This window comes from Cydia fagiglandana, chromosome 5 (assembly GCF_963556715.1).
Source record: "Cydia fagiglandana chromosome 5, ilCydFagi1.1, whole genome shotgun sequence".
Lineage (NCBI taxonomy): Eukaryota > Metazoa > Arthropoda > Insecta > Lepidoptera > Tortricidae > Cydia > Cydia fagiglandana.
The window spans coordinates 20,339,959-20,367,411 of record NC_085936.1 but is presented as its reverse complement, the minus strand read 5'-3'; the positions used below and the strand labels follow the sequence as shown (position 1 = coordinate 20,367,411).

General features: G+C 37.1%; 1 protein-coding gene across 1 annotated transcript; it reads right to left on the bottom strand.

Moving 5' to 3' along the window:
- Positions 1-564: 564 nt before the first annotated feature.
- Positions 565-27,453, bottom strand: LOC134664631 (aminopeptidase N-like). The gene is made up of 16 exons (XM_063521364.1): positions 27,394-27,453; positions 22,329-22,800; positions 21,674-21,832; positions 20,126-20,440; positions 18,546-18,729; positions 15,011-15,164; positions 11,597-11,678; positions 9,301-9,484; positions 8,211-8,406; positions 7,689-7,828; positions 5,381-5,515; positions 3,053-3,233; positions 2,330-2,504; positions 1,584-1,730; positions 1,223-1,301; positions 565-809 (listed from the first exon to the last, which is right to left on the bottom strand). The coding sequence occupies exons 2-16, from the start codon at positions 22,796-22,798 to the stop codon at positions 588-590; spliced, it is 2,823 nt and encodes a 940-aa protein (XP_063377434.1). The 5' UTR covers positions 22,799-22,800; positions 27,394-27,453; the 3' UTR covers positions 565-587.

The following is a 27,453-nucleotide window of genomic DNA, read 5'->3' as shown; positions in this document are numbered from 1 at the left end:
AAATTGATCGATTGTTGTAACTAAATGACTCCTTTGGTTTTTCACAGTTGTAAGATAAAACGTTGAAATATTTATCAGACACAACGAATGACAAGGTTAAGTATGGCCAAGTATCTACTTGGAGATCGATAAGTAAGATCGTAAGCATTTGCTTACGATCTTACTACGCACTTTGAGAATACCTGTGAGTCATAATCATCAAGTGATATGAATGCACTCTGCAACATAGCCTTCTTAAACCCAAAAGATTTTAATATTTTTTTCGAAGTAGATTCAATTTTATACATGCTAATTTTTTTAAAGTTGGTATGTTTTTCTATTTCATCTGCCGTAAATAGAGTCCACCATCACGTCGTGCTGTCATCTTGATAGGGTAGGTTGGGAAGTAAATTATAGTAAAACTATTTATATTGATAATTTTAATATATTTTTCTTAAAAAAAAACTTTATTCTGAATGTTTTCGGAACATAATTAGTAGGATCACATGTGATGCTTAAATAAACTAAGCTTACTCTTACTTTTGTTGAATAGGTGGAAACATAATCAATATCTATGTCAGTTCCTTTCTTATACTATTTTATTTAATTTAATAATTAAATACAGCAACTGCAATAGAGAACAGGACTAGGAAACTAGAAGTGATGGCAGTCGCACTGTTCCTGAAGGTCAAACTGAGCCAGGAGTTGACCCCGGAGTAGTTGTCAGTAGACCAGGAGATGGAAGCGGCGACGTTTTCCCTGATGGCGCCGATGGAAGCCTGCTCTCCGGCTGTTAAGATGGCTTCATGGCGGCTGACCAGCTCGTTGATCTAGATAAAAGAAGGGTTAGTTACAATAGTTAGGCACTTCTTTAGTCAAGTCAAATAAGTCATCATATGATAAAAAACCGCTCAAGTCCGAGTCGGACTCGCGTTCCAAGGGTTCCGTACATTACTCAATTTTTAACAATGCATTTTTTTATGAGGAACGTGAATGAAATGTCTTTAAAAACCCGTAGGGGTTTGGATCAAAAACTAAGTAACTAAGTCCGACTTACGCTTGACTGCACATTTCTTATAGGTTTTCCCGTCAACTATAGGTATTTATATAAGAACTGATTTGTGTATTTTTTTTTTCAAAAATTTAGGCACAGTAGTTTTGGAGATAAACGGGAGGATAGTCGGACAGACAGATAAACAGATATACAGACGCACGATACTGACTCAAACCAAATAAAACTCACCTTGTCCAAATGCGCCTGTGTTGTAAGCCTACTGGCAAAAGCATTGAGAATGTTGGTCGTTCCGGTCAAACCTTGGACTCTGTATGAAAAAGGATACAAAAATATCATTAAGTATATTTTTTGATCAATTTGCTATGATTTGATTTAAAGAGCTGGCACAAAATTAATCGTTAAAAAAATAAGGAACGTAATCAGTATCCAGGCACGATTATATCAAACTTAACTATTAAAAATGAATTAATTGTAATTTTGAAAATTAGAAAACACCTCTTTTTTTTTTCGTTTTTTCTTCATGTTTTTAATTTTTTTTTGTATTTTTATATGAACGTTTTAAACGTTTATTATTATTTTTCATACTAACCTGGGTTGAATTTCAGCCCAGTTTTCAATGATGAACTCAAGTGCTGCCTCCATGCCCTCAGGACTCGAGTTGATGACGGACACGACAATCGTATGCTTGTCCTGCTCTCTCACGGGTGATTCGTCATCGATCACTTGGTTCAGATAACTGCGAAAGATGAAAATCATTGTGAGTTGTTGCTCGACTGAAACATAGTGAGTTAAGATTTTATGTACCTAACTACTTATGAATGTGACGCTAAGGGTCGATTGCACCTAGGGTTGCCATTCGTGTCATCTTCAAGATTTCGTATGTTTTGTTTCTTTGTCTTGGGGACTTCGTGAGTGTTAGAAGCCTCAACTTTACTAACCACTAGAAGCTACGTTTAGAGTTGGGCAGAAGAAAAGATTATGCTGTAGACTCGTCACCATATTCTGTAGCTACAGCATAATCCTTGGGGCTTGGAACGAAAGGTTTTAGAGTAATCGTAATAGTCGTAGTGTAAAATTATCGGAGATATAACCGTCGACGTAATATCAGATTTTTAAGGTGATGTCTGGACTTTTGTCAGGATATTCCATTTTTTCATTGTGTCAAACCGTCTAATCTTCCACAACGACTGCTATATTACGTGAATCTCTTGCCAAATAAGGAAAAGTTTTGTTCTAATCCTCAGCCAATGTCGACTATCCTGTCCCGCTTGTCAATTATTAAATCGTGGTCAAATAATAATACCAAATAACTTCGGCATTCATATTTCCACTTACTTTTGCCTGATTGCATCATTGCCAGTACATCCCATAGCGTTCAGCAAGATGGATTGTTCGCTGGCATCGGTGCTGGCTTCAAAGAGTTGCCATAAGAAGTTGAAGTTATCTTCGTCTCCGCTGCGGAGACCGGCGCAGTATACCGTCGTCTGGATGTCAGGGTTGAGCCGTTGAGCTAAAAGAGAAGCTTACTTTTAAGCAAATTTTTTTCGACTATTTCGTCAAATAATGGGGAAATTTTAGATGAGGGCAGCTTGCAATTAGTCGTTGTGGATACTTGAGGAAGAGTGATGATGATGGTCCTTCCATGTCGCATTCAGTGCAGTACTAGCATCCAACTAAGTAAAGGTTCGACACCCTTTGGAGCAATAACTAGGGTTTTTAGGATTTGAACCCGGTAAAAAAGTCAGTATGATAAACAGAGTATTGGCAATATTTAATAATCTTGTATTAAATCAAAGTAGACAGAAGTGTCCATTTGTCTTTTGGCTGATATCATGAATAGTCATAGTCTTACCATAGGGTGAGGAAGAAAATGACAGCCTAGTAAAGCAATCTAACAAGAAAGAAGTGACTAATGCAATGACTGGCGATAGAGAAGTATGAAAGAAAAGTCGCCACTTATAATAGTCCGCTGGATAATGATGATTTAAATGAAGAAAGGCCAAAAAATAAACCTAATAAAAACAAAGTTATTAAAGTTAACGGTAATGTAGAACTTACAAGGATTTTCCCTGAACTGCTGTAGCAGCTCCGACGCCCTATCAAGACAATCTTGGTTGCCGTAGCGGCAGTTGAAGTCCAGCATGATGTTCCTGTGGTACGCAGTCACGTGTTCCTCGGTAGATAAAGCGTTGAAGCCCAACTCTTCGTACATAGGCGCTGTGAGCTTCAAGACGTATTCCTGGAATGATAAGGTTAGATAACTATTTTCCAAAGACGATTTGACTAGTAGGCAGATACACAATACGACAGAGTAGAGTTGCCATCAGATATATCGGAGCGGCCAAGGTGCTCACCAATACCTGAACACGCCTCTATTGTCAGGGCGTTAAGTGCGTGTTCAGATATTTTTGAGCACCTCGACTCTTCCGATATATCTGACAGCGACTGTACCTAAGTCCTGTGTATAAGTCTTACTTGTTGACTACCAGGCCTCCGATATTTAAGGGCAAAATTTAATGAGCGCCACTTGCACCATCCCACTAACCCGAGGTTAAGCGGTTAAACCGTTAACCCAGTGTCAACTTGTACTGGTAACCATGGTAACTCCAGGTTTTAACGGCTAACCCAGGGTTAGTGGAATGGTACAAGTGGCCCTGAGAGGTAGGGAGTTTCTACATCGATAAACTCAACTATCGATAAGTTTCCCAAATACTAATGATCGCCCTCAAATTCGTTTGTAGCTGTATATTGTATGCAGTAAGTATTATTTAGAAGTCGATGATAAAGATTCCACAAATCATAGTATAATTATCGCTAGGTTAGAAAAATAATGATGAGTGACCGACGATGTAATGACTAGTCTTTAAACCCATCCCGAATACCGCCTTTTCAACAATCTCATTTCTATACTTTATTTATAGGTTTATAAATGCAACCCGAACTTGAGTACCATCATTTAATATGAAATATACCCGAATTATAAAAGGCATATTTCCTGCCTCATATTTCTCACAATACATTCAATAAGGCGCTCACGTATTGAAAAGGTCAAATCCATGCCTATTCATTTCGATCTCATACCTTTACCCATAGACTTACTTCATTACACTCCGTATTTGGAATCGTTTACGGAGACTTGTTGTCAGTGTCACAAAGTAGGTACAAGTGTATAAAGTAATGTAGTAAAGGTGACGTTAGGATGACGAATGCAGCATCATTAATATTATTGTCAATAAAAAACAAGCAAAAATCTGTTTTATTGACAAATACATATCTCGCGCCCGCGCCAGCGTCTCAGCAATAACAATGAGTATTAAGGTGACAGTCAATTTCCAACGACAGCAGCACTACCATTCATTTTACTATGGAAATTGTCAATAACACCGACGCGTTCGTACAGTCAACAACACTCCCAGCTGTACATCGGTGGACCTTATTACAAAACGCATAAGGTCCACCGATATACAGCTGCGAGTGTTGTTGACTGTACTAACTAGTAGTGCAGCTGCGCTAACTCTGCGTTAACTCAAACGCACTGCATTCCGCTTGCACCATTATCAGTACGAGGGAGATGCATCGTGAATTAGTTTACGCAGTCGCTAGCAAATTTGTCAATATCAAACTAGTTATAGTGGTAAGACTATACTCTGGACTATAGTTGGGTAGTTTTAGTCTAGTTGTCTTCTTCTTCTCCCGTACCATACACCTTTATTTGGAGACTACCCTTCTGCCTAATCGGCATTTTGGCATCACATAACGCACCCGTAAGGGTTCTCCATTTTAGCTAGGCTGCAATTATTCTATAGGTTGGGTAGTTTTACTGTACTTATTCATATTTAATAGTCCATCATCTATCAGGTAAGTGATCTGTACTTTGCTCTGAATGGCACTTATTCAGAGCTAAGGGGTAATAATGCGAGCCTGTTAGTTGAAGATTGTAATGTAATAACGTGACTGTAACGAATTATAATATATTTGTTTCACTTTGGAGATGTATTGTAATATCACTGGAGTATTATTATTACGTTTTATTGTCATGTTGAGTTATACATAGTTTACTTATGATAAACTCAACATGACAAACTCGAAAACCATGCAACTAATACTGGGGTCATGTTAGGTTTGTTAGGTTCCTCTTGAGTTGAACTACCTCCGGTGTCACTGTGACGTGGTAGTTTTGGGATACCCGTAACGCAGTCAAATAAGGTTTGTTGTTACTCAGTACGGATATGATGGCCGTTCTTGTCTCTGTGACAGCATGATAAAAAGGTGTCCGTCGCTTTCTATCCCACGTTGTTAAAAAGTGTCAGTTATTTTATCACGTGGATAATGATGGATAAAGCTATCCATAATACGCAGGCTGGACGCACAAAAGCAAGGACTTACTTGGAAGATGTCATACGCAGCCGAGCCACTGAGCACCACATCCAGGTAGTTCCAGGCTCTCTGCACAGAGCCCCAGGGAATGTAGTCCTTCTCCTCCTCCAGGTACAAGGACAGCTCGAACGCGAGGCGGTAGTCCTGGAAACACGGTTACTTTAAGAAAGGCTCAAAAAAATTTAAATCAAAAAATTTTTTTTGGCGGTTTCGTATGAAACAGCCAAAAAATTTTTTTGAAAATTCTGGCTGGTCCATTTTCTATGGAAGGGTAATTTTATTTCGCGATTTTGGGGTTGATCCCATATTAAAAGTTACTCAGTATTATCCCAAAACATCCCTGGCAACGGGAATGCTCTTATTTTTTGGCCATCCTGTATAACAGAATGCGCCACTTTGTTTAAGGTCACTTTTGACAAAATAAAGAAACTTTTATATTCATAAATTCCTACTTCATCGATTTACCATCCTTCTTGATTGATTTAAGACAACATGTTTGTGATTACAATCAATATTTTTGCATATTTGTCATTTCTTGAGTTATTCTAACTAATTCGTATGCAGAATGCTATGCTGACTTTTGAAATATTTTCTCATTTAAATACGTATCTTGCTATGTAAATAAAAATAAAATACCATGGATTTATGGTACCCAAGTTTAAATAAGTATGCAAAAACGTAGTTAGGTACTTGTACCATTTTAAGCTATATTTATTTTTGCAATTAATCTTCACTCGAATTCCTACAACATTAACCCTAGTAGGAGTAAAATGGACTTTACCTCCCGCTGCACATGCGTGAAAAAGCTCGCTTAGTAGTAATAATTATATAAGCTGCTTGTACATAGTGACACTATCTTAAGGTAAATCGAATCATGTCAGGCTATAATACCCGGTCTTTCTTAAGTTATACTTAAACAGCAAATACTAAACTTAAACGGAGGACTATGTCGAGCTATGTTCGCGAGAAAAGTAATACCAACAATAACACACAGGGGAGAATGCAGAATATCACACATTGTTCTAGAGGGAATTCAAATTAAGAAACTAGGACAATGTAAATTAATTTCGCTCCGCTAGAAATGCAAATGGGATGAAAAACTGCACAATTTTGTTTACAAACTTTTTTCAGCTTTTAGCGAGGCATCTAAACAAGCTGTTTTATTATTCAATCAACAATTTCCTATAAGGCCTTCATTGTTGCTATTTAAAAATAAGGAAAAATGTCACAGTTTAAATAATTTCAAAGAAGTAAAACAAAAATTAAGTAGGTACTTACTTGTATCCACGAAAGACTGCATGAAAAAATTATACCAGAGATTTAATTATAGGTACTTACTTCTAAAAAAATTATTACAGCGAAATATATTTAAAATTTACAATCCTGTTTTCTTTTTAGATTAGATTATACTCCAGTTTAAAATTATTTAAAATATTATAAAATACGACCTGGAATGGATAACAATTCCTTTGCCTTGGAAGATTTGAGGACTTACGCCTATTTTTAATATATATGCCTAAGAAATTACATGATTTGCCTGATTTTACGATCGGCCACAACTATACACTATTTTTGAATTATATAACTGCAGAATAATTAAGCTGAACAACAAGTTGACTATACATGCAAACTTCAGCTAAAATACGTAACAAAAACTCCCCAGCGCTGAATCTAAGTACTTGTTATTCAGAGCAAACTTTCAGTTAATATCGCAAGCCACAATTTCTGTTGTGTTCCATTCCAATTATTATAATAAATGGATATGCCATTTGCAACTGCAACAAATGGTAGACGTTAATTGAGACTAAAAATGTAACTGAATTCCAATTATGCTTTTAGAAAATTCAAACTTACATTGTTACATCAAAATGATAAATATCTAGAAATGATGTCACTTACCGGTATGTCTCGTTCGTGCCCAATAAAATAAGGACGAATACGAGTGAAATGCACAGGCGACTGAATCATTTTGATAATTTCATAAAGTAAGTTTGAATTGATCTACTGGTATTTTATTTCCAAAGGCATTGGTTCTGATTGTGATTGAAATAATAACGATGTTGAAATGAAGATTAAAAGAAAAACATCGTATTAAATTGTCTTATTCTAGGATTGTATTAAAAAACGAGTTCTTAGATAATACGATGAATTTTTGAAGGTATTTTTCAAATAATAGTATGAGATTCATAAAACACCCAAACTATTAATGAAAAATCTTATATATCTTCTTCTTCATCCCAAACTATTGAGATATCTTACAGATCCAGCCAGCCGAAAATTTCTAAACCCATAATTTTAAATGCATATTAAAACTTACAAGGCGGCCATTCCTAGCCAGGTTGAAGGCATCGTCGACGAGCTGAGCTCTGTTGAGGACATGGATGGTCTCGTGAGACTCGGTCAGGACCTTCGTCAAAGCCTCCCAGTTGGAGGAATCGTAGTTCACTCTGTAGTAACCTGATAGAAATTAGAAATTATTCAATAATGTGGCCTTGTCCTGTCGCATTATGATAAGGCAATCGCTCATATATTGAAGTTTTGCATTTTTGACGTAACTTCGAGCAATAATTAGTGGACTCGAGAGACTTGAAGAACTTAAATGGGGGTGAACTTAATTGGCAATACAATTGAAATCAACGGTATTAGAAAATAGAGTTGAATTTGTTTTGTTTTAAAATCGAACGAAGAAAAATAAAAACAACTATGTTCCATTTCACTAAGATTTAAATTTCATTGGAGGTAATTTGTACTATTAGGACATTGAACCCCAAGAAGAGGTTAAAATGAGAGCTGTAGTAGCGCGGTGTAGTTTCACTCAGAAACATTAGACTATACGTACCAGTCTGCTGCTTATTAATGATGAACCACTCAGCGTCAGCCAGACCGGGGATGTCGAAGGACGTGGCAGGGAAGGTCGGTGGCAGCCAGCCTTGCGGACTGGTGTCATTGAAGTCGATGTTGGTAGACAGCACCCAGTTGAGGGGCACGTGCCAGCGCTCGCCAGAGGACTGTGAGCGGTCGGTCATGTACCGTTCCTGCGATAAAATAAAATGAATATCAATACATCCCAATGAGAAGGGTAATGATGCCCGCTCTGGATCTTGGATGATCCAAAAAGTTTCCATCACCATACAGCGTGGGAACAATGCCAGCATAGTGGGAACTTTAGAGCCAGGCTTGGTGCAGGGTGGGAATGGGCATTAATTTATAGATGTTTTGATGTTTGTTCAAAAAGAAGCAAGAGCCATGACGATGCTTGTGTGGATTTGTGCAATTAGAAAGCATGTGACATGTGACGTATCACCTTTTTGTTTTGATGAAAACATGCCTTGTGCCGATTTCCTAACCACTCGGGGATGGGATGGGGCAGTTTTATATATATGTGACCATTTTATACACAGATAAGTTAAGCAGCATATAAAATATGCAAAGTCTGCAAAAGGTGGTATTTTTGAGCTTTACCTCAGACTTTTGCAGACTTGTTTTTAAACTCTTTAAAAATCCCATGCCATGCCATTCACGTAGTAAACGTACCTTTTGAAAAGCAATTTAAGTGTTTTTAGCACGATCCATTTGGTTAAGTGGCTTGTCCGGATTATCTTGGGCGCCGACCGTTCAGCATTTCAGAACGATTTTGTTGTTATTCCACTACGAGTCGATAAACGAATTAAATGGATTTAACTCTTGATTTGGTATATTCACAGATAAACGTACAGTCGGCAGCAGAACTTGCTAAGCGGGCGAGGAAAGATCTCCATACAGGGCGGTCGGCCGCCTGCTTCTCCCACAGAAGCGGGTCAATGTAGCAGTTCTTCATGTGGCGCTTAAGCATATATCAAGCTTAAGCTTAAGCAGCGTAATTACTAGCTGATATGGCGTGGCTACAGCTTGGCTAAATACACAGCTGGACAGAATAACAACGAACTTACCTGATCTACGAAGATAGAGTTGGATTCAGGTGACGTGCGTCTCACGTTCAGAACCGGGAAACCACTCTGGGTCTCCCAGCGAGTCATGACTGTAGCCAATTGGTAGGGAATGGTGTGATCGGCCTCATTAAGGGCCTGTTGCATGGCAGCGTAGAGGTTGGCTGGTGTAGCGGCGGCACGAGAACTACAAAAAAAATATTAGCATAAGCCTCGGTAGCTTGATACGTCGGTTTCTTAACTCCTGGGCACTATTTTGTCCCGATAAAGTAGGTAGTGGGAATATATGCTATGGGGCCAAATTCGACATGTACAACTGTCAGATTTCGCATCCACGTCAAATCAACAGTTGATTTTATTGCATACTGAGTGTTGATTCCATCAACGGTGGATAATATAATTTGGTACAACCAAAACTCAACTCTAAAGGGTGGTTCGGTTTGGTTTGCTTGTCACCCTAACTGTGGATTGTTAATGTCAAATGTTGACATTGTCGTATTCGAGAACTTATGATTTTTCCCACATCAACGGGAGATCAACACGATACGTCAAACGTCGCTTGTCGAATAGGGGTCGTGACCAGTCGTACTCATCCGTCATACGGAAAACAACTACTTGTCGCCAATTTGTTGTTTTCCTTACGAGGGAAGCAGTTGGCGACCTGTTACACTGTTTATAAGCTACGTGCATTCCAAGTTTTATGTTTACAGCCGGATGAAAGTACATACAGTTAAGTTTTTAATTTTGTCTAATACTTTTTGTGTGTGGGTAGTTATTGCACATTGTAATTTTGACAGAGGTGAAAACATATTTTTCCTCTGAAATTGACTCCGAACGCTGGATATTAGGGTTTAAAACATCGAGATGTATTTTAAATTCAATATACGCGATATACATAATTTTAATTCATTTACATCTACCGTGTTTTGCAACTCCTTGCATTATTATTGGAGTCACATCGACGGATCAACATAATTAAGTAATGTGTTTACTCACAAAGTCTCTTGACTTTACAACAAGTCGGTGATTAAGTTTCTAATTACTCGCCAAATGAATAACCCTTCGAGTGGCATTGTCCTCCTCGAGGTCTCTACGGTAAGTGGCGGTGGCCGCGAGGAGGACAGACATAACAAGCCGGTTGAGTGGCGCAGCCATTTTGGAAAAATATACGTCAAGTGGCGGGGCCTCAATGGGTGATCATCGCGAATTTGGCGCGTGACTTTGTTTTACGCCGGAATTCGACCGTTAGGGAATACTATCCTTGTTTATTGACGAATGCATCTTGCAAGAGTGAGCAAGCAAGGCATAGTTTTAACGGTTTTATTTTAGGCGCGAAATGCAGCGTCGCACAGATGCCGCGAGACGGTCTCTGCCAATTACGGGCTTGTTATGACCGAACCTTCTCGCGGCCTCTGCCACGCAAAGGCATATTTAAACAAGACCGAAGTGATCCCATAAGTGTTCCGTAAACAAAGTTTTGTACGGAACACTAAAAAATGGCCGCGCCATTTCTCCTGCCGTTCAACCGGAGGTGCTGCCACCCGAAGGGATAAACAACTTATAAATTCGAGAAACAACTGGTCTCTCATTTAAAAACGGTCATTTTTCACATTCCGTTGTCGCCCGGTAAGCCTTCAAGGGGCTTATTTGTTTGGGAACTTCTGTTGGAAAGTTTTTTTCGGTCGCTTCTCGATCATTAGGCTTATAACGCTTTTAATTTGCGAGCGGAGTTTTATAAGCCATCTGTTTGTTTTTTACAATGTATTTGCCGACCTACTTTTATTTTAATTTTATTTATCCACTAATATTTTTGATAAAAACATTAAAGTAAAATTCAATTGGGCCTATACTAACTAATACCCTTGGAATATACGGTCGTATGACAAATACAAACTGAAGCAGATAGTTATATTGTAAGCTCGCAATGGCCTACCTTAATATTTACGAGTAGGTATAACATGTTATAACTTTTTACACAATTTTGACAGTAAATATTATCTTGTGTAAAGGTTACCTCTGCATTATATACCCCAAAAGACATAGTCACGATTGTTTACTGGCATGATAGAGAAACTGGATATTAAGATACATAATTATTTATACCTTCTTCATTTAGAAATGTTCCGAATTTATACTTCAGCTAACAAAGCAAGTACTAGGAAGTAGAATCCTACAAATTTTTAAGGCTATAAATTGTGTCTTAACATGTTATTATTTTTCCCCGAAATGACGCCGCAGTAAAAATAGAGCTTGAAGTAAAACTGGCCAGAATTCTGAACAGTAACAAGGTAGCACTTACTTGGCCTGTATGTAGATAACGAGCCCTCTCCGGAACACTTCGGGCGTGAGGAAGTGCTGCATCATACGAATGACGGAGCCCGCTGGAACGAAATGTTACTTTATTCACTGCGCTTTGGATGTGTTTCTATTTAAAACGTAAAAATGGGGAGCAAAAACGTTAGGGAAAACCCTTTTCTGTAGATAACGATTCAAATTCATTTTTCTAATACTTTTATTAAACAAATTTAAAGAAGTAAGAGTTATTATTATGCCGATATGTACCTATTTTTTTTTCTTTCATTGAATTGAGTAGGTGCATATATTACGTCTTGTAGACACTAATCTTTGTTCTCTTGCTGATGAGCTTCGAGCCCAACATCATCGGCGAGAACAATTAGCTGCTCGACTTCGCTGGCTCGGCCATGAGGAGAGGATGGGAGAGGATCGTGCGGCCAAAAGAGCTTATGTGGGACGACCAACTGGAAGACGTCCGGTCGGAAGGCCTAGGCACCGATGGATCGTCGAGGTCCAGAAAGACCTGTGTGGCATACAAGCGGCTGAATGGCGTCAGATCGCACAAGATAGGAACGAATGATGAAATCTAGTGTCGGAGGCCAAGATCCCCTTCGGGTCCCTGAGCCAGCGAAGTAAGTAAGCATATAATATTATGTAGGTAGGTAATATATTCTGAATATTATATTGGACATTTATTTTCTTTTTGTACAAGCTAATTTGGTTTTCAAATACATTTTATGGTTGCTCAACTAAATATCCGTTTTATCTTACATTCACACGTCATTCTTTTCCTTATCCACAAGATGCTCTTATCGATCGTATCAAGAACGATAAAAAATACTGTATCCTTATCATGATAATATATCATAAGTAAGTCGTGAACGAATTCGCGGATTATTTGTTCACCGTTATCAATTGGCTAAACCTAGGTATTCTTAGAGTGACATTCCATTTCCAACTGCAGCTGCAATACGGTTCATTTTACTATGGTAACGCGTCGCTGTCAGTGTCAATTTCCATAGAAAATGAACAGTATTGCAGCTGCAGTTGGAAATGGAATGTCACTTTTAAATAGCCTAAGGAGACTCCTATAATGGCTATCTATCCATCTATCTAATAATACCTTTAAAGAGCAATTCTTGTTTATTTATATATTATGTATAAGTATTTCGGGGATCTTGGAAACGGCTCTAACCATTTCGATGAAATTGAATTGCTATATGAGGGTTTTCGAGGGCGATAAATCTATCTAGCTAGGTCTTACATCTGGGAAAACGCGCATTTTGGTGTTTTCATATGTTTTCCGAGCAAAGCTCCGTCTCCCAGATATTCATTACTAAATAGGTATTTGGGGATCAGGTAACAAGGCCCATATTACTAATACCGTCTAGACTAACTTACATATAAATTTCATGACTTGAAACTAAACACTATTTAGGTGAAATATAATATTTAGGTTCATTTACATGCCGAGAAGCGTTGGTGGTATACATTTTGACATCTTGACAGACATTTAATAAAATTGGATATTTTACATTATTAAAATCTCTGAGGCCCACCACTTGCACCATCCCTTTAAGCCAGGATTAAGCGGTTAAACCGTTAACCCAGTGCCTAATTGTAACCATGGTATCGCCAGGTTTAACCGGTTAACCCGGGTTAGTAGAATGGTACAAGTGGACCTAACACTTCTCAAAAACCAAGCCTTAAAGGCGCTAAGGAATGAGGATCTCCTAGGGCGTTTATACACTACTTTAAGTTAGGGAACAAATTGATTTGTATTTGTGTAGGAAGTGTAAGTACGTACTACTTGCCCTTTAGATTTGGTCAAAGGATCCTAGCCTTTCAAAGATTGAATTTACTCGAGAATACGTGACCGTTACCGCCGTGACCGAGTGGTATGGAGATAATGGCGTTAGCCGCGTAACCTGAAGACACCGGTTCGATTCCGGCCTCGGCCACCGGCTTTGGTTACTTTATAGGGTTCCGTACCTGAAGGTAAACGGGACCCTATTACTAAGACTCCACTGTCTGTCACCAGGCTGTATCTCATGAACCGTGATGATTAGACAGTTGACATTTTCACAGATGATGTATTTCTGTTGCCGCTATAATATCAAATACTAATAAAACCGGGCAAGTGCGAGTAGGACTCGCGCACGAAGGGTTCCGTACCATAATGCAAAAAAAAAAAATGTTGTATGGGAGCCCCATTTAAATCTTTATTTTATTCTGTTTTTAGTATTTGTTGTTATAGCGGCAACAGAAATACATCATCTGTGAAAATTTCAACTGTCTAGCTATCACGGTTCGTGAGATACAGCCTGGTGACAGACGGACGGACGGACGGACGGACGGACGGACAGCGAAGTCTTAGTAATAGGGTCCCGTTTTACCCTTTGGGTACGGAACCCTAAAAAGTACCGAGGTTTCCGTGTGTGAGTCCGTCTCGTACTTGTCCGGTTTTTTTTAAGTTTATTACATAATAATATATTTTTCTCCAATATGCTCGGAAATGTACACCTTACTGTAGCAAAAATAGTACGGGAAGTTCTTCGTTAATGTCAAACTCTAACTAAAAAACATCAAACTATCGCTGTCCTGTTCTAGCGGACGGGAAGTAAAAAAACACTACAGTAATAACTTATTACTGTAGTGTTTTTTACTTTTTAATAATAAAAAACGCAAACAGCCAATTATTATTGCCGCGAGCCGCTTCTACACGACGCGATCAGCTATCATTTCACGTGTATGATCGTGCGAATACTGCTTAATAAAATCAAAGATTATTTTTATATTTTTTTTAAATCTCATCCGTGTTCATAAAGCTTACAGTTTGTCAAAGGACTTTCTCATTTCAAACATAGACAAAGAGAATCATACTATCTTTGTCTTACACTAGTACTAGCACCCAAAAGAAAAGGATGGGTGTAGTTTTCCTGGTTCTTACTGACTGAAAAGTTGGTTTGACAAACTATGTATATTGCGCAATTATATTGAATGAACGAATATTGAATGGTACTGTATGGCAGAATAAGTTTGTGCCTTTAACTTTTAAAAATTAATTAAAGAGGGAAATTGTTTTTGATATTTTGGATGTGAAGGTTTGATTTGAGTGAAGCTTGATGCTTAAATAATAATTATTTTAGCTTATTTCCTCGCATGTTTGGAGAAAAGCACTATATATGCCTCGGCAGGAATAGCAATTCGTGGATTCGTCTTCTTTGTCGGACTCCGCTTCGCGTCGTCCGACAAAATCGAAACTCATCCACGATTTGCCCTTTCCCGGCCTCTGCAATAATGTACTATTCTCCTCTCGCGCATGGGTAGAGGCCTGTGGCCAGCAGTGGGACGTAAAAGTGGGACGTGGCTGAATTATTATTATATGATTATTAATGTATTTTAGTTTATAACTTACATTTCTGATAAGCTACGGCGTTGAAGGTGCCAAGGATCTGCGAGGGAGTGTATACAGGGTGAGTCATGGGGTTGACGCTGAGGACCGCGTCGCTCTGCATCACGTTCTGCAGGATCAGAACGAACTGATCCATCATACGCCATTCTGGGAGCACCTGGTCAAGATAAAAACGAATAAATAAACAGAAAAAGGACGTAAAACTTAAATGAATAAATAAAATAAATAAATATTTGGGGACATCTTACACAGATCAACCTAGCGCCAAACTAAGCAAAGCTTGTACTATGGCTGCTAGGCGACGATATACATACTTATATAGATAAATACATACTTATATCCTACATAGAAAACAGCCATGACTCAGGAACAAATATTTGTGTTCATCACACAAATAAATAATAAACTTGACTTCATCATTAGTTAGCGTACATTTTAATGTATTGTAATTGTATTAGTTGTATTCAAAATTGTTAATGAAAGAATCGATAATAAACTTCTTCTCAAACATGCTTGACAATCGTATTTAACATTGGAAAAACAATTAGGGTTTTCAAATGCAACATATGTATGGTTTTTATGCGTAGTAAAACAGTATTAAATTTTATATTTTAATATTTATACATAATATGTCAAATGAAACCTTTGTTTCAAAGAATTACCGGCACTTAGTAAGCAGAGTTTTTAATTAGAAATTAACAACAGAGAAAAAACTAAGGAATATACTCATACAAAAGTTTGGTTCTCAGAAGCTGTTAAGTAACTACAGGAGTAAGCACTTTTAAAAAGCTGTGTATGATTTTCAAGTAGGTACTTTACTTACAAGGTATCCTGCCAATAACGATTGCAATTTACCCACAATATTCAAACATTTTCAATCGACTACTCACTTAATATAACTGACCTAAGCTTACTATCTCATTTTCAAAACATTGTGTCTCATCTACCGTAACCATACAATTTGATCCCTATAATCCCTACAACTAGATGCATTCGGAGATCAGATTGTATGCTGGTGTCATCGAGTGAGGAGTTTAGATGGTATCATGAATAGTTCTGAGCGGTTTCAACACTAAGCAAATGCAAATTCGCGACGAGGAGGGTTATATTCGCTTAGCAAGCTAAGGCTATTCAAAAGGTTGAAAAGAACCAGTAAGAGTTTGTACTCTAATCACACATAGTTGCTAAAGATCTGTAGGTCTCTTTATACTAGTCGGTGCTAGGATTGGACGTGCCTACATTCGCCTAGCCAATCAGAATGTAGTTACGCTAGGTAAATGGCCACAGAGTCAGCTAAAGCTATTTGCTCGAGACGCTTGAATATACGAGTACAATGGACTTAGATGATGGCCGCTGTTTTGCTACGAAATGAGATTTTTGATAGCTGAGTTTGACTTTATTCTGTCGTGATGCTTTCTAGAAGCAAATAAGAATACAATACAAGTCACTAAGGTTAACGCGACCAAATCCGTCTCAGGAAAATGTGTACACAATCGTATTTACCTTATTTTATTAACCATCAGCGGCGACAGCTTCGACTGATGGATCTAAAAGTAATTGCTACTAAGTAATAGATGATGATTTGATGAAGTTAACAATATTTGATGAAGTTAATAATATTATACGGTCGTGTTCAAAATTTCGAGCATTTGGCCACATTTAACAAATATGTATTAGGTATTTGTTTTAAAAATTTCTTCCTATATAGAATCATCGAGAAATCGATAAAACTCTTCAAATAATAAATACAAACAAATAGCAAGCAATAAATATAAAGCCAATAACTATAAATATTTAACTGAACATTCCAACTAAAGGTGTGTGTGCCAGCCGTACTATCCGCAACTAGTCAAGAAATAGGTCAAGTGTTCAATTGATTCGCGTGGAACGAACGGATATCGACGTTCGCAGGTAGGATTCATATAATAAATGGAAGTTTTCTTCATTAAACTATTTTAACGTTAATAGAGATAAGTTAGTAAAATAATCCAAATAATTATATAGACTGGTAGAGAATGCTTTTGGCATTAAGTCCGCCTTTTGTACGATAAGTTTTCTTTTGTGCAATAAAGTTTAAATAAACGTATTATTATTGAAGGTGACTGTTGAAGGAACTCTATTTGTCAGTCGTAGGCAGATATATTTTATGAGATTATCACGTCAGCAAGGTAAGGCAGACGCCTAAGTGCTCGTCTCTGTCTCAGTATATATCGACGCCCGAAAGTCATTCTTCAAACTTGGGTTATGTTTCAATAGAGATGGCAACAGTGTCAATTATTGGCATTAGAATGTCGATTACTGAGACAATTGCTTTATAAATATTGTACCTTCTCAATCATGAACATATATACAGTTATTACAACATGTTTCAATCTTTTTTAAATTTCAACCTTCTATCTATTTACTCTTACCGCCTGTTGTTATCGGGTTCTATTGTTCCATTAAAATTTCTTTGCAGTTTTACATGTGTGTCAAATGTATGTATAATTTTAATTATTGGTGCAATAAAGAATATTTACTTACTTACTTACTCATCCGAATGCTGGCTATCGGTATTATTTAAGTTAATTACTGATTTGAAAACCCATCCAAGCCACTTGATCCGTTCAAGCATTTGCCCTCTGGAGAACCCTATTCATTGGCCATCGTTTTGTGGGCTTAAACTTTACGAAGATATTTTGAGGTTAAATTACCTGATAATTTATTTAATAAAATATTAATTCATTGTTTTGGATAATGGCAATCTGACTGTCGCTATCTTGGTAGTGTAATAAATACAGAAATTGAACATTATCAATCATTGCATACCAGACCTAATTAAATGCCTGATATGTTAATAACAGCTAGTAATACCTAACAAGAAGTATTTAGTATTAATCGCAAATTTATAAATGCCTTCACCTGCGATTTTTTTCCATATCATGAAAATAAAAACCGGGCAAGTGCGAGTCGGACTCGCGCACGAAGGGTTCCGTACCATAATGCAAAAAAAAAACAAAAAAAAGCAAAAAAAATCGGTCACCCATCCAAGTACTGACCACTCCCGACGTTGCTTAACTTTGGTCAAAAATCACGTTTGTTGTATGGGAGCCCCATTTGAATCTTTATTTTATTCTGTTTTTAGTATTTGTTGTTATAGCGGCAACAGAAATACATCATCTGTGAAAATTTCAACTGTCTAGCTATCACGGTTCGTGAGATATAGCCTGGTGACAGACGGACGGACGGACGGCGAAGTCTTAGTAATAGGGTCCCGTTTTACCCTTTGGGTACGGAACCCTAAAAACGAAACAATACAGGATGGTTAATGTATAAAGGTTAATATCTCCTAGTAGGTCATTACCTGTGGTAGAAGATCCTGCTCTTCCGTCATTGTTACATTATGTATTGACTTAACTGAGTGTCATAGCTCTCGATGAAGTTGACAAAACCCTCATTCACCCCAGTATACGTATGTCCAATAGGCAGGTCCAATATAGTTGGTTTAGCAATTGGCGAACCACACGTATGTCACACCATAATCTAAGTAATATCTCACCATCTCAGTAGCAAAGCTCTCGAAGAAGTTAGCGAAGCCCTCATTCAGCCAAGTGTACGTCCAAGAGGCCGGTCCAACCTCGTTGCCAAACCACTGGTGGACGTTTTCGTGGCTGATGATACGACCGATGTTTTGCTTGGTAGCGGTGGTGGTGACGCCCTCAGTGACGAGAAGTGCCACTTCCCTGTCAAAGTAAACAATTGAAATACGCTACTGGAAATATTTAAAAAAATATATATTTAAGTAGTATCAATAATTGTCATTTAGCCCAGTTGGTACCCTGTCTGGGAAGCTGGTGAACTTAGGTTCGAATCCCGGTAACGACATTTATTCTGTGCCAAGCAAGAATGCGTTATAATCATGACTTATCGATTTTAACTAATTTAACAACCGCAAGAACCGTTTGAATTATTACGAGCCGCAGTAATGTTGAAATTTTTTGACTTCGAATAGGCCTTTGAGGGGCTATTTATCTATCGAGGTGCATTGAAGTTACTTCAAAATCGGGATAATTTTGGAACTGGCAAATATCTATAAAACCAGAAGCACTATAGCAATAGTCTACTGTTATTGCAGTAGAAAGTACTTACTTCTAAGTTTTGTGGAAAATTACCATTCTCAAAATTATCCCGCGTCCGAAGTTACTCCAATACACCTTGCCTATATAATATCGTCGATTATTTAGTATCCACAAAACAAGCATTAGAGAACTTACTATTAGACCTATAGATTACAACTTTTTACCATTCAAACTTCCACTTCTAGAATTTTTCACTACACCAATTCAGCGACCTGGGGGCTAATTTGAGAAGTGCTTTCCTCATAATGAGTGCCCCAGAGTGTTGCGTTACTTCAAAGCTTATGAAAGAGGTTGAAAAGGCCTTATTAAAAACTCGAGAACGCCTTTGGAGCATTTTAACCGTTTCCTATTGCGATATAAAGCGCGGTGAATAGTGTAGCTTTGAAGATTTCCTTTATTTTGTCATGACAATTGTCTTCATTAAAATACTGGATAGAAATTTTGCTTTTGTTTCTCTCTAGTATTCTGAATGGAGTCCGAGTGTTTTTTTTAAAGCGAAAGGTACACCCAGCTGCAAAATTGCAGCTCGCTTCACATCGATATCTTTACGAAATCTCTTTAATGACGTATTTCAGTAACTGCTTTATTAAAAAAGATTTTAAACATTCAGGCTGGTAGTTGACGTACAATTATTAATGATGCGTAACATCATAGTTTTAAATTTTTTAGCTATTTTTGTTTGAAGATTTCTCTCATTTGGTTTTTCTCCCAACCATACGATCAAAAATTCCATGCTTCCACCAATTACATGGTAACTTAGACACGACAACGAAAAAAGAAAGTATTGTTTGTGTGTTGAATGTTTTTTAACATAAAATAAACATATAAGCGTAGGAGAAGTAGTTTTATGACATTAAGTAAGTAAATAACAAGTCAAACGTGGTCAATATCCTCAATAGGACAAGATCCTCACGTATAGTAACTAAGTAACGCGAGTCACCGTGAATTAACCTATTATGTGTGATTGTTGTAAGCATGAGAGACCCAACACCACACTCACCTGTAAACAATGAGCCCCCAGTTCTCCATGGCACCAGCAGCAAAGTCCGGGACAGCGACATTATCCAGCTTAGGGAACGCGTACTCAAACTCCGTATATTCCTCAACCGCAACCATGTTCTTCTGCCCAAAGTCCATAGCGAACTCGGCAGTGTCCAAAATACCCGGCCGTGTGTACACTTGGAAGGGCACGCGGTATAAGGTGTCTTGGGTATTGGTGACGGATTCGAACGTGGACACGAGATATGCGAGGAGGTATGTGGACATGACTAGTGTGTCTTCGAATTCGTGTTTTACGAAGCCGTCGACGTCGTCTCTGTAAAAAGTTATTATGTTGATTTTCGTAAAGATAAATTTAAGTTGGTAAAATATCTTTTGGCTATTTCAAAAAATTTTAGCAGTTGCAGATCAGAAAGATAATCGTGTAATTTTTTTTGTGCAAAATACTTTCTGCAGGTGATTGTTCATATCGCGGTTTATAAGTATCTTATGTAGGTTACCTATCGCAATTATTCCTACGACACTATTCTGGCTCAATTTAATTATTCATCATCATCATAATTATTACGAACATTTATTGCAAAATAAACGAAAATTATCAAAAAATTCAAAGAAATTTAGGTACCAACAGCGTGTATCGCTAATAACATTATAATTTCTTAACTGACTTCTAAAAACCCTTCATATAATTTCATCTTACAAGATACACACAGAAAAATACACATCCTGAAGTTTAAATCGAAGCGGATATTAAAAATAAAAAGGAATCGGGCTGGATTTGAACGCACATTTCCGATGGTATCCGGGGCAATTCCGCTCCGAGCTACATAGGTCACCCCAGGGTTCTAATCTGGTTCCTTTATTTGCCTTTCTATCACTCGAATATTATGATTTATGTAAGAGAGAGAGAGAGAAATTGACGTTAGAGAAATTTCGATATTCAAAGTTGGTAGCCCTTCAGTACAATTTTGTTTACGGTAATTCAGCTTTCACGGCTTCTAAACGATTTTCCCAATACTTGTTTCCTTGACAAGGTCTGTTATAGGTAAAATCACTTTGGCTCAATCTAATTCTAGCCTTATTTTACTTGAACGGATAATGAAACGGCAGCCTACAATACAATAATAACTTTGACAAATTTTCCTTTTAAGTGATACGCATTGCAATTGCTAAATATTTTAGACAAAATAGATATCATTTTCCCTCAGGACAGGAGCATCAGTACCTACAATTATTTTTTAGTACTCTAAAGCAGGTAGCATAGCGGATGGAAAATTTAGATAGGTTTAACTTTATATAGTACAACTTGAAAGTAAAAGCAGGTAGATATTTTAAGTACGAATGTGGAAGGTAAATTGTAGGATGAATAAGATAGTAATTTTTCAACCAGAGGTAGGTAACAATTACCTAGTTTTATATATGGATCGGTCTGGTGCTTTACGAATCTCATGCATCCATCAATCAGCGTAGATACGCGGTCTTCAAGGTCATTTCAAAATGAGATCCAAACCAGATTGTTAAATCTGGTTTCCAGAGAATTCCTACTTACTTCAAATTGGTCGTTCTCTCAGGCATGTTGGAGACGACGACAGGGTACGCGGCAGGGGCGTATATAGTGGTCCTGAAGACGGCTTTAAGCGCCGGCTCGTCATAACAGGGGAACGCGCGGCGCGCGAACGTCGGCTGCAGCTGGGACGTTATCAGACGGCTGGAAAAGAATTTTTTTTCTTGTGTTATCTTTGTGGATGTTTCTGATTGATACAAAAATAATTTAGCTGGAAGAGAGGTCTGAGTTTAAACAGCATAAGACAAAATAAAGTAAATCTTTCTAAAAAGGTAGAAGTCATATTTGACTTTCAAGACCACCCATTGTTGAGATTTTCTTAAAAAAGCTTCTCTTCCCATCCCAGACTCCAGGAAGATACGCCCTTTTGCTGGTATGGGTTTTTACACCGTATGAAGGTACGGAAGGCATTTTCCGTGGTCCGACACTTATTTGTCTGCTTTTATAGCATCTATCATGTGCTTGTTTCATATTAAAGATGGGCTAGGTAGGTATTATAACCACGTAAGACCCAGGGAAAGTTTTGCGCTTTTGAATCTGGAACTTTATTTATAATAAGAATTCAAAACTTTAATTGAATTCTAAATAGTACTAGGGGACTTATAAGTATTGCAAACCTATTCCAAAGAGAAATACTTACGCAGGAGTACCGTCCTCAGCCTGATACGTGGACAAATAAACTCCAAACATGTTCTCAGCGAACCTTGCCACGTAATCAATATGTATGACATGCGGCTGGTTAGGACTGATCTCTCTTATCAAATTGATCTTAAGCATATGAGTATCATCTGTAGCCAAATCAAAGCTATCAAACAAATCTTCATCTTCATATCCGTCTCTATATACTCTAATACTGTCGATATCTGTCTCCATAGCTTGCATAACTATAGCATTTGTCTCATAGTTAGCAAGGATCCTTATAGAAACGTTTCCGTAGAAATAATCAGGGTTGTCCGGGTTGAGAAAGAGTCTGACATCGTAGAACGTGGGATAGGTCTCTCCTGGGAGGACGTATTGGGCGGCTAGGTCGTCGTTTCGAAGCACGGTGTTGGTGGACAGAGGGATGGCGAGAGCGCCCCCCAAGAGAGTTAGGCCGAGGAGTAAATACATATCTGAAAACGTATGGAACATTAAAAATGTACCTAAGTATCTAAATTTTATAATAGCTGTCCAAAAAATCTAGGTATGTTTTTATGAAGGCATATACATAAAACAAATAAGAGTAAATATTGCAGATATTTTTGAACAGGAATTTATACGGATGAAAAAAGTGTCCCTCATCTTTGTAATAAATTATAAACCGCATATGGGATTTTGTCAAATATAAAATGTGGAACGTAAATTGATAATGTGAAGCAGTAAAAAACTCTTTATTGTATTAGGTACAAACTATCAATACCAAAATTTTGCTACAGAATTGTAAGCAGACGCAAACTTTTATCCAGGAATAAGTTGTTCATTTTACAAAGACCAAACACCGCATATTTAGTTGTAAATATTAAATATATAAAAAAAAATACATTAAATAAATACTATAGGACATTTTTTACACAAATTGACTAAGCCCCACGGTAAGCTCAAGAAGGCTTATGTTGTGGGTACTCAGACAACGATGTATATAATATATAAATACTTAAATACATAGAAAACAATCATGACTCAGGAACATATCTATATCATCATACAAATAAATGCCCTTACCAGGATTCGAACCCGGGACCATCGGCTTCATAGGCAGGGTCACTACCCACTAGGCCGGCCCGGTCGTCAAAATATTTCCCAATAAAAGAGACCTAAGTACCATTTAATCAGTATTTTGTGCAAAGCAACGTTTTAATATAAATAACGTTTTATTTAATGTATGTACTTATAGCGTCAACTCTATCAAGAGACTTAAAAACTAGTGATTACAACAATAGTAAATTGTTACAATCTTAAAACGAAAACATAACATTTACAAATTCCTTTAATACGTAATTTTTTTATGATATTGGAGGCAAACAAGCCGACGAATCGCCTAATGATAAGCAATAACCGTTGCTCATGGTGCTGCAACACCAGGAGCATTGCCGGACCTTAGATGTGCCCGGGAACAGTCCGGAAATACCGCTGACGACAGTTCATTCCACAGCTGTTTAGCTGCCATACAAAAAGAATATATTTTATCTCATCGCTACAGATATAGGGCGAACCCAATATCTGATACCACAGCATTGCCCGTCGCTCAACTAAGTTGAAGTATCTTATTCCACGATAAACTGAAGATAAAGTTTATATAATAAAATATATTTGTATGGAACCTGTCTAACCTCGTCGGTTCTTTGTCTATGAAGCCAATGGTACTGGGTTCAAATCCCGGTAAGGGTTGGTTGATATTCATTTGTGTACAGTCACCTGCAATAATATTTTACTCTTCAAAGGCCGCATAATATGTGACACCTTCTTATGGCTCTACAAATAAGATCGTGTCAGATATTTTTGCGGCCGTGACTGTACTGAAACACGGATGTTTTTTTTTTCTGACTCCATGATGTTTTGTGTCTGAGTCATGGTGTATGAATACTGTAAACAATGTCATGAATTTTCCAATTGTGGTACCTAATACTGTTGCCATGCGTGGTGGAGCCAAAATAGTCACTATAACTAAATGCACAAAGACAACACGATACCCAAAATTGGAATCAAAATCAACTTGAAAGTACCACTAATCCCAACTTTATTTGACAAAGTTGATTATATTATAGGTAGGTTCACTGACTCGAATCTAACGGCGCGATTCGGGAAATGAATTAGACATTCACTAGATATGATATAGTAACGATATGTGACGTTCCACGGCAAAAAGTACCTTATGGTCGCAATCATATTGGAGCGGTGTTAATAATAGCGTAAGCGCCAACCTCCATAGGGTACCTTTTGCCGTGGAACGTCACATATCGTTACTATTTCATATCTAGTGAATGTCTAATTCATTTCCCGAATCGCGCCGTATATGAATATTAAATACAATCTATTGTTTTCGATACTTAAGTAAACTTACTCGTAGATACAACATTTTAAATGAAATATACTTGTTATTTTAATGTTAAATAAGATTTACACCAGTTTGAATACAAATATTTTTACTTGAAGAAACATTTCACGTTTCACTGAGATAAGTCTAGGATTACTGATAGATTAGATAGGTAACTGATACGAGAGTACAAATCCACTTGAAGGAATATCAAGAGGATAAATCGAATACATTTTTATATCTCAATGACGCCATTTTGTTATCATACTTACGCGCGTGCATTTCGCTCGTACTTCTTTGTACATATATTGGCGCGAGCGAAACGCGCGCAAGAATGATAACAAAATGACATCATTTTGACGTCAAGAATATAAGCTAGAATTGGCTACTAGTAGTATCCACTTACACAATATACAAATAATTGTACATATTGTATAGCGCAGCGTAAGTCCAAAAAATAATAATATATTTTATCTGTTATTAGTTTGCATTATTTATACCTACATTAATGGCATCAGATTTAATGTTGTGCAATTTTACGTAAGTGTGAGGCCAATCTGAATTTACATTTTGATATAAATATGTAGGTACATTCAACATCAATAGTAGAGGATGAAAGAACGAGCCAAAAGTATCTGCTTCCCTGGAACACTCTTCCAAAGAGAATATCGGTCCTATTCTAACTTTAACACTAGAGATCATCTAGAGATGAATACGATATCGAGAAGATATAGTCATTTGTAAGTTAGATATGTCAAATATGACGTTTCCGCGATTCTGGAGGTCCTTTTGAACGATTTCGACAAGTTATGACTTAGATATCCAAGTCACATCTAGTCGATATCTATTGTAAATCTAGTTGATCTCTATATCGTCTCTAGATCTTGTGATTATCTCGTTTCCCGAATACGCGTGTATGTCAATTCGTTTTCAAACCTTTGACAGTCTATACGTAGGTACCTACTTAGTTTTTTTTAAGATTAGAAAAACCTCCACGGAAGTAATTGTTAATATTAATGGAATTATCTGATGTATAATTATGATTTTGTCCAAAATTTTACCACATAAAGACCCGATTTGGAACCTCAAGCTCAATTCTGCCAAGTTCTTTCTAATACTAAAAAAAGAAGTATAATATTATTGCTCTACATATAGAGGCATATCTCTATTTCTTAAGTTATTCTCTAATAATGTTGACATATACCTAGCCTAATCCGCTACTTTTGGCGCTGACTGTACTTTGAAATTGGCCTCCATAGCAACTTGGGTAATCTGAAATAGCATATTTCGTTACAAATTTAAAGTAACAAGATCTTACAGACTCGTTTTCATTGGACTGGGATCGATTCACAGGGAAAATTCAGGTATAAATTTTGTAAAAGATCACTTTAATCACACAAAACTCTGGGATTTTACGGCGTCATTTTATAGCTGGTTTATAAGTTAACGGCGTCATAAAAGCATTATGTCTGATCTCGTCATAAACCGGGGCCACGTCACATTTTTAAACTGGCTATTTTTATAAAGAACATTTTTATGGATGTTTAGGGACATAGTAGTAGGTGTGTGTACCCAAATATAAATACCTATGTAATATAAAGCAATATTATTATATTTTTATCGATATTAAACTTTCGTGATTATTTTAAAATGATTCGTCGACAACGGTTTCACTCACTTGAATTTTTCGTCGCTATTGGCGACATATTTCGGGCCCTTCGAACTCTTTTTTCGTTATTTGTAATTTTAATGAACATTTCTAAGCGTAAAATTTAGTAGGACATGTCTAGTTTAGCTTTATTTACAACAAGTACCTACAACAACAAACAAACAAATCCTCTTTTATTGCACAATTTCAGGCATCATGTTTTATTACATAAATAATACACGGAGACAGCAGAGGTATAAGTAGTGATAGTGAAGAGAGAGGTTGGAGGCTTTATTAAAACACTACTTAACACAACATATCGTTTCAATATTTTTATGTAAGTATCAAGTTTTTAATATATGACGTGATTGATGTGTTCGTGTAAATTTAGAAGAAAATCATTTCAAAATATACCTTTGTAACAAGAGTCCCTTTTCGAAATAATCCGCCACTTTTGTAATATTGTTTCCTTACGGAATCACTCGAATGCACTAACATTTCTTCTTCAACACCAAATAATAAATGCAACTGGCTCTAGAATGGACGTGACACAAAGTAAAAGAAATACCTTTAAGGAATAAGTATTCCTCTGCACTGACTATAGTACATAGTAATTATTCACGATGTTTTGTGCAATAAAATTTAACTGCTTTACGTTATCTTCGTAGGGGAATGAGGCTTAAAACGGGTAAGCAAACGCAGAAGACCTAAACATTATTTTACAAACGGATTTCGATTCGATAGAAGAATTATCAAAAAAACAAAATATATTAAAAATACTGTGTCATTTTATAACTGAAAATTATTCATAAAATCATCTATGGGGCAGGTGCAATAACTCAAACAATACTAGGTTGCGCCTAGAGCCCCTTGAGTTCATGACACATTGGAGCCATAAAAAGAATTCACCACCACCAGTCCCACGTGGCTCTGTTCTAAATTCACTTCTAGTATTTTTAGAGTAGTTGCATTTGTCCCCTAGTTGCAATTACCCTGCCTGCATTGTAAAGTAAAACAATGAAACAATAAACACAAAAACCTTACCGCTATGTATTTACACTGGCACTTATAAATTAAAACTAGCTTAGTGTAATCAGTTAATGA